The sequence below is a fragment of the Oncorhynchus mykiss genome, chromosome 24 (assembly GCF_057628025.1).
Source record: "Oncorhynchus mykiss isolate SJ-2025 chromosome 24, ASM5762802v1, whole genome shotgun sequence".
Classification (NCBI taxonomy): Eukaryota; Metazoa; Chordata; class Actinopteri; order Salmoniformes; family Salmonidae; genus Oncorhynchus; species Oncorhynchus mykiss.
The window spans coordinates 31968726-31982418 of record NC_143045.1 but is presented as its reverse complement, the minus strand read 5'-3'; the positions used below and the strand labels follow the sequence as shown (position 1 = coordinate 31982418).

General features: G+C 45.1%; 1 protein-coding gene across 19 annotated transcripts in view; it reads left to right on the top strand.

Moving 5' to 3' along the window:
• LOC110503394 (roundabout homolog 2) overlaps positions 1 to 12200 on the top strand; it is a 621451-nt gene extending 609251 nt beyond the window's left edge. For 8 of the 19 annotated variants that reach the window (XM_036961728.2, XM_036961739.2, XM_036961729.2 and 5 more), the window contains 5 exons: positions 3247 to 3432; positions 3941 to 4099; positions 5571 to 5843; positions 8566 to 8763; positions 8908 to 12200. In XM_036961728.2, the coding sequence (XP_036817623.1) occupies positions 3247 to 3432; positions 3941 to 4099; positions 5571 to 5843; positions 8566 to 8763; positions 8908 to 8909 (818 nt within the window). In that variant the 3' untranslated portion in view covers positions 8910 to 12200. The remainder of the gene's footprint in view (positions 1 to 3246; positions 3433 to 3940; positions 4100 to 5570; positions 5844 to 8565; positions 8764 to 8907) is intronic. The other 11 variants (XM_090218873.1, XM_090218876.1, XM_036961736.2 and 8 more) reach the window with 3 other exon arrangements.
• The last annotated feature ends 1493 nt before the right edge of the window (positions 12201 to 13693 follow it).

Sequence of the window (13693 nt, the reverse complement as noted above, 5' to 3'; positions counted from 1 at the left end):
AGTGTTGGGGGCTATTTTGTCGCCGAAGTCAAGGAACGGTAGGATAGTCAGTTTTACGAGAGTATGTTTGGCGGCATGAATGAAGGAGGCTTTGCTGCGAAATAGGAAGCCGATTGTAGATTTAATTTTGGATTGGAGATGCTTTATGTGAGTCTGGAAGGAGAGTTTACAGTCTAACCAGACACCTAGGAATTTGTAGTTGTCCACATATTCTAGGTCAGAACTGTTCAGAGTAGTGATGCTAGTCACTAGGGAGGGTGCGGGCAGCAATCGGTTGAAGAGCATGCACTTAGTTTTACTAGCATTTAAAAGCAGTTGGAGGCCACAGAAGGAGTGTTGTATGGCATTGAAGCTCTTTTGGAGGTTTGTTAGCACGGTGTCCAAAGAAGTGCCAGATATATACAGAATGGTGTCGTCTGTGTAGAGGTGGATCAGAGAATCACCAGCAGCAAGAGCGACATCATTGATATATACAGAGAAAAGAGTCGGCCCGAGAATTGAACCCTGTGGCACCCCCATAGAGACTGCCAGAAGTCCGCACAGCAGGCCTTCCGATTTAACATACTGAACTCTATCTGAGAAGTAGTTGGTGAACCAGGCAAGGCAGTCATTTGAGAAGCCGAGGCCATTGAGTCTGCCGATAAGAATGTGGTGATTGACAGAGTCGAAAGCCTTGGCCAGGTCGATGAAGACGGCTGCACAGTACTGTCTTTTATCGATGGCGGTTTATGATATCTTTTAGGACCTTGAGCTTGGCTGAGGTGCACCCATGACCAGATTGGAAACCAGATTGCATAGTGGAGAAGGTGCGGTGGGATTTGAAATGGTCGGTGATCTGTTCGATGCTATCTTGGCTTTCGAAGCTTCTAGAAAGGCAGGGCAGGATGGATATAGGTCGATATAAGTTTGGGTCTAGAGTGTCTCCTCCTTTGAAGAGGGGGATGACCACGGCAGTTTTCCAATCTTTGGGGATCTCAGACGATACAAAAGAGAGTTTGAGTAGGCTAGTAAAAGGAGTTACAACAATTTCGGGGGATAATTTTAGAAAGAGAGGGTCCAGATTGTCTAGCCCAGCTAATCTGCAGGGATCCAGATTTTGCCGTTCTTTCAGAATATCAGATGTCTGGACTTGGGTGAAGGAGAATCGGGGGTGGGGGCTTGGGCAAAGAGGTGCTGAGGGGCTGCTGAGATGTTGGTTGGGGTAGGGGTAGCCAGGTGGAAAGCATGTCCAGCTGTGGAAAAATGCTTTTTGAAATGATCGATTATCGTAGATTTATCAGTGGTGACAGTGTTTCTGATCCTCAGTGCAGTGTGCAGCTGGGAGGAGATGCTCTTATTCTACATGAACTTTACAGTGTCCCAAAACCTGTTTGAAAAAGCTAGCCTTAGCTTTCCTAACTGACTAAGTATTTTGGTGAGCCAGGTGAAGTTACCTCATGTGTGGGGGGTGGAACAAAAGTGCTAGCTAAATCATATGGAGGGGGGCTGGAGGCTCTACAGTGAAATAAGACAAAAATTACTAACCAAAACAGCAATAGACAAGGCATATTGACATTAGTGAGAGGCATGTGTAGCCGAGTGATCATAGGGTCCAGTGAGTAGCTAGGCGAGCTGGAGGCATGGCGATTCAGACAGCTAGCAGGCTAACAGATGGGCCTCAGGGGGACGTCGCAAAGGGAGAGCCTGTTGAAACCCCCTCGGATGGTTATGTCGGCAGACCAGTCGTGATGGATTGGTGGGGCTCCGTGTCGGCAGCAAAGGGGTCCAGACTAGCTTGCTGCGATGATCCGGAGTAAAGGTTCAGAGCTTGCGGCAGGAATCCGGAGATGAGGTAGATACAAGCAGTCCGATATGCTCTAGGTTGATATTGCGCTGTGCAGACTGGCAGGAATTGACCGGGCTGAGGTTGGCCGATGTCCGAGTTAACGGTGATGACCGCTAGCATTGGCTAACTGACTACTAGCTAGTTGCTAGTTAGCTGGCTAGCTACTGAAGGGGGTTCCGGTTCTAAAGTTTAAAAATAGCAGATCCATACCACATTGCGTGATGCGGGTTGCAGGAACATTTGTACATTTTAAAAATAGAAAAAATTATATTTATATATTTTCTATACAGCGTTTATTGGATACGCCATAGAGGTTTGTATTCAAACATTTGTATATATTTTTTTAAGAAAACGTTTTATTAAGGACCTTGTCCCTAGATGGAAAATTAGATTAAAAATCTAAAAAATATAGACGAGGAAAAAAAACGATATATACAAGGGATGGGAAAAGACAATCAAAACAGACATCCCACTCCTATGCCATCTTGGAATTTAAGTGATTGATTTGGCATTATTGCTAAGTCAATGCTGCAGGACTTTCCACAGAGTGTGGAGTGCTTTAACAAGGCATGATAAGAGAGCCAGGTGTTTCTACTGTTAAACCATTAGGTGTTTGATTCAACACTGTTTAGTGAGCTGCTTCATCCGTGTCACCTGAGGTAATACTGGGGACTCAGCTCTGGACAGGTGTATCACCTGAGGTAATACTGGGACTCAGCTCTGGACAGGTGTATCACCTGAGGTAATACTGGGACTCAGCTCTGGACAGGTGTATCACCTGAGGTAATACTGGGACTCCGCTCTGGACAGGTGTGTCACCTGAGGTAATACTGGGACTCAGCTCTGGACAGGTGTATCACCTGAGGTAATACTGGGACTCCGCTCTGGACAGGTGTGTCACCTGAGGTAATACTGGGACTCAGCTCTGGACAGGTGTATCACCTGAGGTAATACTGGGACTCCGCTCTGGACAGATGTGTCACCTGAGGTAATACTGGGACTCAACTCTGGACAGGTGTGTTACTTTTCTCTTTCAAACACAGGCCAAACTCAAGAGGCCATGGTTATGTTGTCCATCAACGTGTGTGTGTGTGACGAGAGGGGCAGGCCAGAACAGAATGAGTGTAGAAAACTACTAGTGACATGCTAGAACACAAGAGTCCCTCCAGCACAGAGAAACCCATCTGAGATGAAACTTGATATTAACTCTCATTATAAGATTACACAGCACATGAATCCATTGAAACCTATAGCCACAGTGAAGATGTTCAGTATGGAAGATCATTCAAGGGCTTTTGTGTCCGTGGAATTTCCTCGGTTGGGGTCTGGAGGCTATAAACATGGATGTCAAAAATTGTTACTTGATTTGTGAACACACACACATGCACATCTCTGATGCTCTAGCTGGCGGTGTCCCTCAGGGTCCATGGTTAACGGCTGGGGGTCAGCCTCAGAGGAAGATGACCGTCACTACTCCAGCCACAGGTCCAGTGTGGGCAGCTCCTCTGATGGATCCCTCTACACCCACTGTAGCTTCGCCCAGGCCCTGGTGGCAGCCGCTGACAAGGCAGGCTACCACCTGGAGGGCACCAGCCTGGCCAAGAGAGGTTGGTATATGAGGAGTGGAGCCCCTCCAGCCTGTTCTCCCTGGAACCTCTATATGACCCAGAAGGAGATTGATCTACTTCCTGACATCTGCTGGCTGGTGTTTTTTCCTCTACTGCTGTTTTGGTGGAGAATCTGCATGGCTCTACAATATGTGGCTGAACAAAGGATACAAACCTTGATTCAACTCTAACCTTCCTCCAGCTTTGCACTCTGACTCCTACGAACTTGGGATAGAGGACAATTATCTGAGTGAACACTGGTGATTTCTTTGCAGGCTTCTAACACTGCCTGTACTTTCTCATTGTCAAAATAATGGTGTGATTTTGAGGATTTTTTACATTTGACTGATTAACTAACTGAACCTTCCATGGGATCATGTGAGCTTCCTGCTTGGAAATCAACATTCTCTTCCCAGGCATGCTCCTTAACTCCCCTCTCTCCATGTTCCTCTCAGTACCTCCACTAACCTAGTGGCCTCTCTGTCTTCTTCTCTCCCTCCTCCTCCAGGTAAAGGGCTGTCCCACCGGGCCCGGCCCAGCAGTCCCTTCTCTACAGATGGCAGCACGGTGGGCACACATAGCCTGGGCCACCAGAGGGCTGCCCGGCCCACCCGCAAGCCCCGGGGACAGGGAACGGCACCCCACAGGAGAGACGCCAGTGCAGATGGTAAGAGAAGACGCTGGGGTGGCACAGTGTTTGAACCAGAAGCTTCCCAGAAATGTGTCTCAGTAAAGAGTTACCTCTGACACAACTTACTCATTATCTATAACAGGGCTCTTCAACCCCGTTCTTGGAGAGATACCGTCCTGTAGGTTTTAACTCCAATCCTGTTGCTGGAGAGATACCGTCCTGTAGGTTTTTACTCCAACCCTGTTCCTGGAGAGATACTGTCCTGTTGGTTTTCACTCTAACCCTGTTCCTGGAGAGATATCGTCCTGTAGGTTTTTACTTCAACCCTGTTCCTGGAGAGATACCGTCCTGTAGGTTTTCACTATAACCCTGTTCCTGGAGAGATACCGTCCTGTAGGTTTTTACTCCAACCCTGTTCCTGGAGAGATACCGTCCTGTAGGTTTTTACTCCAACCCTGTTCCTGGAGAGATACCGTCCTGTAGGTTTTCACTCGAAACCTAATCTAGAGCACATGATTCTAATAATTAGCAGGTTGAAAATCTGAATCAGTAACAGAGTTGGAGTAAAGCTACAGGAGGATAGCTATCCAGTAACAGAGTTGGAGTAAAGCTACAGGAGGATAGCTCTCCAGTAAGAGAGTTGGAGTAAAGCTACAGGAGGATAGCTCTCCAGTAACAGAGTTGGAGTAAAGCTACAGGAGGAGAGCTATCCAGTAACAGAGTTGGAGTAAAGCTACAGGAGGATAGCTCTCCAGTAACAGAGTTGGAGTAAAGCTACAGGAGGATAGCTCTCCAGTAACAGAGTTGGAGTAAAGCTACAGGAGGAGAGCTCTCCAGTAACACGGTTGGAGTAAAGCTACAGGAGGATAGCTATCCAGTAACAGGGTTGGAGTAAAGCTACAAGAGGAGAGCTCTCCAGTAACAGGGTTGGATTAAAGCTACAGGAGGAGAGCTCTCCAGTAACAGGGTTGGAGTAAAGCTACAGGAGGATAGCTCTCCAGTAACAGGGTTGGAGTAAAGCTACAGGAGGAGAGCTCTCCAGTAACAGGGTTGGAGTAAAGCTACAGGAGGAGAGCTCTCCAGTAACAGGGTTGGAGTAAAGCTACAGGAGGATAGCTCTCCAGTAACAGGGTTGGAGTAAAGCTACAGGAGGAGAGCTCTCCAGTAACAGAGTTGGAGTAAAGCTACAGGAGGATAGCTCTCCAGTAACAGGGTTGGAGTAAAGCTACAGGAGGAGAGCTCTCCAGTAACAGGGTTGGAGTAAAGCTACAGGAGGATAGCTCTCCAGTAACAGGGTTGGAGTAAAGCTACAGGAGGATAGCTCTCCAGTAACAGGGTTGGAGTAAAGCTACAGGAGGATAGCTTTCCAGTAACAGAGTTGGAGAGCCCTGATCTATGAGGACTTGGACTACATTACAGTTACTGATTAATACTGATTGACTGATTACTGATATATCACCAGACTGTAACCTTGTAGTTAACCACATCACGCCTCCCTCCCTCCCAGACCTACCTCCTCCCCCTGACCCCCCGCCCATCCAGGGACCAGGTTATATCCAGGGGGCCCGTAGTGTAGGCGGAATGGGCCCCCCAGCCGAGAGGCAGGCATCGTCCCTGGAGCGCCAGCCCATGTGTGGCGCCATGCCCCTGTCTGGGCTGGAGGAGATGAAGAGCTGCATGGACAGACAGACACGCACCTCTCTGGAGCGGCACTGCCAGGCGCAGGACAGACTAGCATCCATGGACCGAGGAGACGACCCACGCAGGGGACACAAAGCAGGTACAGGACTGGAGGGTAGAAGCAAATCAGAATGCCAGCACATTGCCAGAAAGACTCAGACCTGATCCACAAATTCCATTCAGTGTGCAGGTGTTCATTCTAATTTGAAGATGCCAATTTCTTGTATACTGCACTTGTAGCAGTGTGTTGGATGTGAGTGAACAATACTTTAGAACAGTAGGATATAACTCATATTCCACATCAGAGTATGGAGCGAGTAGACCTGTGGTTAGGTCAGCAGCCATTGCTGTACAAAGAGAGATCCAGAGCCCTTAACTGTGTGACAGCAGGGTCCTGATGGCTGCGGTGCCTTGGCAGACCAGACCCTTTACTAAACCCTGGTGTTCAATCTCAGAGGAGACTCAGCTCCCATGAACAGATTGCACTGTCTGCCACTTGTACTTGTCTTCCAGAACACCCCCCCCCCCCCCCCCCCCCACACACACACACACACACACACATACACACACACACACACACACACACACACATACACACACACACACACACACACACACACACACACACACACACACACACACACACACATACACACACACACAGCCTGTAGTTGTCAGCAATGGTGTCCGGCTCCAGCCCAGTCCAGGCAGGAGGCCCCAGCCACGCAGATGCATTCTAATTCCCCAGCTTTCCCCTCTCAGACAAACAGTGGCTACTCCACCACTCCACCCATCTGTCTGTGTGTGGAGTCATTAGACCTCACCATGCTGTGTACCTATCCTGCCTGTGGGTGGAGTCATTAGACCTCACCATGCTGTGTTCCTATCCTGTCTGTGGGTGGAGTCATTAGACCTCACCATGCTGTGTACCTATCCTGCCTGTGGGTGGAGTCATTAGACCTCACCATGCTGTGTTCCTATCCTGTCTGTGGGTGGAGTCATTAGACCTCACCATGCTGTGTACCTATCCTGTCTGTGGGTGGAGTCATTAGACCTCACCATGCTGTGTTCCTCTCCTGTCTGTGCCAGGGCAAACAGACAGAGAGGCAAACACTGAGGCAGACAGACAGAACGACCAACAGAGAAGCAGGCAGAATGACAGACTGACAGACCAGGAGACACAGAGATTCTAGAGGTGTACTCCAAGTTGACTGATACACAGCAGAGTTCAGAAGGCCCTCCAAGTTGACTAATACACAGCAGAGTTCAGAAGGCCCTCCAAGTTGACTGATAGACAGCAGAGTTCAGAAGGCCCTCCAAGTTGACTGATAGCCAGCAGAGTTCAGAAGGCCCTCCAAGTTGACTGATAGCCAGCAGAGTTCAGAAGGCCCTCCAAGTTGACTGATAGCCAGCAGAGTACAGAAGGCCCTCCAAGTTGACTGATACACAGCCGAGTTCAGAAGTCCCTCCAAGTTGACTGATACACAGCAGAGTTCAGAAGGCCCTCCAAGTTGACTAATAGCCAGCAGAGTACAGAAGGCCCTCCAAGTTGACTGATAGCCAGCAGAGTTCAGAAGGCCCTCCAAGTTGACTGATACACAGCCGAGTTCAGAAGTCCCTCCAAGTTGACTGATACACAGCAGAGTTCAGAAGTCCCTCCAAGTTGACTGATACACAGCCGAGTACAGAAGGCCCTCCAAGTTGACTGATAGCCAGCAGAGTTCAGAAGGCCCTCCAAGTTGATTGATACACAGCAGAGTTCAGAAGGCCCTCCATGTTGACTGATACACAGCAGAGTTCAGAAGGCCCTCCAAGTTGACTGATAGCCAGCCGAGTTCAAAAGGTCCTCCAAGTTGACTGATACACAGCCGAGTTCAGAAGTCCCTCCAAGTTGACTGACACACAGCAGAGTTCTGAGGGGTCAAGACAAGCCCAGTTAGTCATTATCAGAGCAGTGGGAGGATGTTTGATGAGATATGATGCTATATATCTATAGACCTCTATATCTAGAGACCAAGTCAGAGCTACAATATAGTGACCTGTAGCAGGGTATGTCACAGTAGGTCAGAGCTACAATATACTGACCTGTAGCAGGGTATGTCACAGTAGGTTAGAGCTACAATATACTGACCTGTAGCAGGGTATGTCACAGTAGGTTAGAGCTACAATATACTGACCTGTAGCAGGGTATGTCACAGTAGGTTAGAGCTACAATATACTGACCTGTAGCAGGGGATGCCACAGTAGGTCAGAGCTACAATATACTGACCTGTAGCAGGGTATGTCACAGTAGGTCAGAGCTACAATATACTGACCTGTAGCAGGGTATGTCACAGCAGACACTAACCCCTCTGTAGTTGCCTTACTCCCCTTCAAAGGGGTGTTAGCTGAGGGACCCATGTGTGAGCCCACACTGCCTGCTGGCACCAGCACACTGCAGATGTAATTAGAAGGGAGGTCTGCCAACAGACTCTCTGTCTCACTGTAGCACCTTCTGCAACCACCACCACCCCGCCTATCCACCTGCACCTGCCCAAACACATACCTAGCCCCATAATGAATCTATAAACCACCATGTTGTAAAACGCTCTATCCTTTTGTTGCCCCTCTCCATGTCATTTCAGTGAATGAGAATGTATTCACGCCCCCAGCCCCACAGGAACCCTTTATCTTCTTGCAATGCACGTATTATCAGAATGTGTTCTTAATTGACCTGCCTGGTAAAATAAAGGTTCGATTAAATGAAAAAAGTGTCAACTTCCCGACTACAATCAGGGTTAGTAGTGACAATATGAATTGTTTCCCTCTGTGTGTTTGTCCAGAAGCGGGGTGCCTGCCCCCCTACAGTAAACCCTCGTTCCCCTCCCCCGGGGGCCACAGCTCCTCTGGGACAGCCTCCTCCAAGGGCTCCACGGGGCCACGCAAGGGAGAGGGGCCTCGAGGGCCACACCAACGGGCTGCCACAGACCACAGCGACTACCTGGGGACCAACGGACCTGGACATTACGCGGGCGAGTTATGTACGTATTACACCATTCTTGTTTACCATCTTATTGCAAAAAGGCGTTGTGATACTATAGGTAACTATATTGATTTAATGTATAGCATTTTGACAAAGATATGGCTTTGTCCTGACATTGCTGTTCTCTCTGTCTCTCTCACAGAGTGACCTGTCTGCAGTAGGATCTGAACTGAACTGGAGTAAAGCCTCGTCGTCCTCATCAGAATTACGCCTCGCCTGTTGGTGTAATGACCTTTGTCCTTCTTTGTATTATCAGAGGAGAGGAGCAGGAAGATGACGATGATGACCACCATAACAGAACTGTAAATGTGATGTATAAACACAGACATACATACTGTACATCCCACTATGTTGTTGTCCTCAACTAAATTATTTCTCACCGCCCAACTTTATATTTTTTTCAGTCAGACAATAGCAACTAAACAAAACAGGTAAAACGTCTATATGAGAAAACTCATTTTCAAAATAACCTTACTTGGGGGAAAAATGGAATCTTGTTTCCTGTAAATAGATTATTTACGTTGTTGTTGCATTGCTATGCAAGCCTACTTCAGTTTTAGCGTCCTCTTGGTTATATCTAGTCATTTGTATTATATTTGAATTGATAGGCTGTTGTGCCATAAAATAATTGTTTTATAATCCATCATTTGTTAATAGCTATCATTGATTCATTATTATAATTATTATGATTAATTATTGTTTTTTTGCACTGTGATTTTTGGTGATAAGCACAAAAGCATAGCTCCTACTGACAGGAAGAAAAGGACCAACATTTGAAGAGGAGTTTCTGTAGAAAGATGAGAAATTATATACTAATGTACAGAGAGATATTAAAGAGTGAGGGGTTGCTTATGGACAGCAACTAAATGGATGCCCATTCCCAAGTTAGGACTAATCAGAAAGAAGATGGGGTTTGTTAGTGTCTTTGAGGTAGGGGGCCAGAGAAGAGGCAGAGAGGGGGGGGGGCTTGTTCAATGTGTACAGAGGCTATGAGCAAGATGATGACTTGTCTCTCCTCTAAATATGAGTTGATTATTGGATTAGCTTCGATCCTACATAATCTGATTCTATTGTAAACCGTATAGTCCTACAAATTGGCTGATATAGACTTGTTAGAGCTGGCAGTTGTGAGGCTGTCCAAGCATTGTCTTGTTTTCAGAACATAACACATCCACAATGGACGTCTAGCTGGGCCCTCATCTTCATTCCAGCGTTTGAACACAATTTATTTGATTCTATCTTCATCTCATCTTCTTTGATTCTATCTTCATCTCATCTTCTTTGATTCTATTTTCATTGAATTCTAGAGTTTTTGTTTTCATCCGAAGATCATTTGTATAATCCGTTTGTATAATCTGAAGCCACAGCACTTGAAATACACTATGAAGAGCCTCAAAGCCATGGTTCAGAAGGTCTAATCTATAATCTAACACTGACAAAGGACTTCCTTTTGATCATCCCTTCCTTTTGATAAACTCTGGATTGGGTTGAACCCAGTTGTAGAAATAACTAACATTGATACTAAAGGATTTCTCTATAGCCAGGAAATAAGATTTAGGATAGGTCCTTTTTTTTGTCCAAAAGTCAACATTTTATTTTGTCATCCATTTTAAATTATGTTTGCTTAATTTAGAGCACTCAATGTACTCCACATCCATGGCATCCCATGGAAAACAACACAGTGACCTGTTTTGTATCTGTTTCAGTCGGAGCACTGCAGTCCCTACCCTGAAGTATGGTACTGTGTTCTGATTAGCATACAATAGGGCACTAACTAGACTCCCTATTGGGACTCAAATTCCCAGAATGCATCAGATAGTGGAGAGGAAGTTAGGTTGAGTACAGTCAGAATGGAGAAGAGCCACCTGCAGTAGCAGATCCCACTGCCTCTGTCTCTACAGCATAGACCACTACTTTCTATCTGCCTAACAATCACAACACGTGTTCCTTCTGCTGGCCGCATGGGACTATTCAGCCTCAGATGTTCAATTTGTATCTTTTCAAACAATGTTCTTATCCTTTTTTTTAAAGCCTGTTTCTTTGTGTGCCTTTTATGGACTTAAAAGTACTGCTTAATAATGTTTTCAAAATCAACGTTCACAGTTTTACTGGTTCAGTGTTTCTTTTGTGTCTTCTTTAGTACTGCTTAGTGTTGATAAAAGGAGAGTTGGAAAGGAAACTGAAGGCGTTGTCAGATATGCTGTTGTACTGTCACGTTTATGTCACTGTCATATCATATCATCAACCTAGTGGCCAGTGTTCTGGAAATGAGGTGCAAGGAGTATCTCAGGTTATTTTACATTCTGGCGGTGTTCATGTATGTGTGTATATATGTGTATATATTCATATGCATCTCCACTCAGTTATTTCATTCCAGTTTCATTGCTGAAAGATATCCCTCTTTTATGTACGATGCTGTCCTGTTTCATTTTTTTTTATCAGTGGTTTTAATTCCAAGTTTAACGTGCTGGTCCATCCACCTTAAGGCAAGATGTCAGTAACAGAACATACCAAATTAATATCGATATTTCTAATGTCTAATGCGTTTTTGTCTTTTTAATACTCATGGTTTTCCTTTAAATCACTGTGTTGTTGTTTTGTATTTATTAAAATGAGAATAAAAAGGTATATTGTGAAATATGCATAAAGATTTGTGGAATATTAAAAAAAAAGTATTTTTTTTTCTGTTGGAGAAGGCCCGGGGATGGGCAACTCCAGTCCTCAGGGGCCGGGTGCTGTCACACTTTGTCCCCATCCCTAGCAAACACAGCTGATGAAAATAATTGCATTCAAAACTGAAGGTCATGATTGGTTGATCATTGGAGTCAGGTGTGTTAGTGGGGGCTGAGGCAAAAGTGTGACACCAATCAGGCCCCCTGAGGACTGGAGTTGCCCATCCCTGAGCTAGGCCAAAAGGACTTGATGGTCTCTCCAGGTGCAATACTGAGTTGTCAGAGATACCCGAGTCACTCGGTCCTGCATGTTATCTACTCTGCTTCCTCTCATCTCAAAACAAAAGAAACTAAAACCTTTTCCAAACACAAACAGCGATATGTTCCTCATTTGCTTGATACGACAATAGATACAAATGTTCTTTTTTGGGAGGTTGAGAAGTACTTTCCCTCTCTTTTGTTACTTTTCTCAGTATTGTTGGATCTGTGTGTTGCCTTTTTGCAAAAAAAGAGGATTAAAGAAAGGCAAAAATAGGAAGTTGTCTTTCTTTACAGTGCGGGGCAAGGTGATACCCTCTCTCCAATGCAATTTATACATTCTCATATCTTTCCTGTAAACAACCTTCTGTATTCACTTGCATGTCCTTGTCCAAGAACAAGAAAACTTTTACAAGTCCCAACCCCATGTCCTGTAAGATAAATCAAAGTTATTTTCTTTCCTTGTACCTGGATCACTACCAACAAATAAAATATTAAAACAAATGTGAACCCTTGCCTTTCACTCTGTTGATTGACAAGGTGTTATACACAATATCAGTATCGTTCAAACTCAGCTGGAAAGTTCCTGTACCATTTTTACATTGTTTGTCATCTTGAGTATGGCTTTCTGGACATATTTTGTTCCAAGAGAAAGAGAAAAACTCTGAAGTCTCTATAAGAATAGTGTCGTTATTGGTGTTTTCCTTCCGTGATGTTTGTGTTTGTGTGTGTGTGTGTGTGTGTGTGTGTGTGTGTGTGTGTGTGTGTGTGTGTGTGTGTGTGTGTGTGTGTGTGTGTGTGTGTGTGTGTGTGTGTGTGTGTGTGTGTGTGTGTGTGTGTGTGTGTGTGTGTGTGTGTGTGTGTGTGTGCTGTATGTGTTTGCGAGAGGGTGCCTGACTCAGCTGTGCTTTTCTATGTCAAAGCAATCAACATTCCAGACAAATCCATCAAATCATTGAGACAGTCACACTCGCTTTGATTAACACTTAACTTAAAAGACATAGAACTGTGGCTCAGATACTGCCTTTTATCGTTTTTACTTTTTGAACACCGAGATGTGACCAAATAGAGTCAGCAAAGGTTGCAGAACGAGGCATTGATAACCGATTGGAGGGAAAACTCGTCCAAACAGTCTCCTTAACAAGTCCATTATTGCAACTTAGTTTTCTGTTACTGTATTAAGCTAATGTCTCATCTGAATGTTAGGTTACACTGTCCCATCATTTGGTATGTTCTGTATATGTGTTCTTACAGGCTGGTTTGTGTGATGTTCTCCTTAGTGTAGACGGACCTCCGTCCAATTTGTAATGTGAAAGCTTGATGGCATTAAGGAACGATGACTCATGTAATTAAAAACCAATAAAAGGCTGTTATAGTTCGTTAAATAATTGCATTATCCCATTCCCTCTCTCCACACCACCTAAATGACAGAAATTATTCATGTTAATATTTTTCTGCTCTCTCTACATTTCTCTCCCTCGCTCTCACTCTTGTCCCCCCCTCACCCGTTCTCCTCCTTTCTGACTCTCTTCCTCTCTGTTCTGAATTCTCTATGTCTGGAACTTTAAAACAGGCAAGTATATGGGTACCTCAACCCTATAAGGGGTATTTCCAGCCAACAGCTTGAGGAATAGACAATCCAAATAGCTCCCCACTCTCCTCTAAAAAAACACACCTACAAGTATGTGTTTGAAAGAGAAAGTAAGTTACAAAAAAGTTACTTTTGCCATTCCCTAAAACTCCCTAAATCACTACTCACCCTCTCAATGCTCTCTTTTTCCCTCTCAATACAATTTAAAGGATTTATTGGCATGGGAAACATATGTTTACATTGCCAAAGCAAGTGAAATAAACAAACAAAAGGGAAAAACAAGAGAAACATTAGTAAACATTACACTCACAAAAGTTTTAAAAAAATATAGACATTTCAAATGTTATATTATTCTCTCTCTGTATCTCTCTGTCTCTCTTGCTCTCTCTGATTCTCCCTCAATTCAA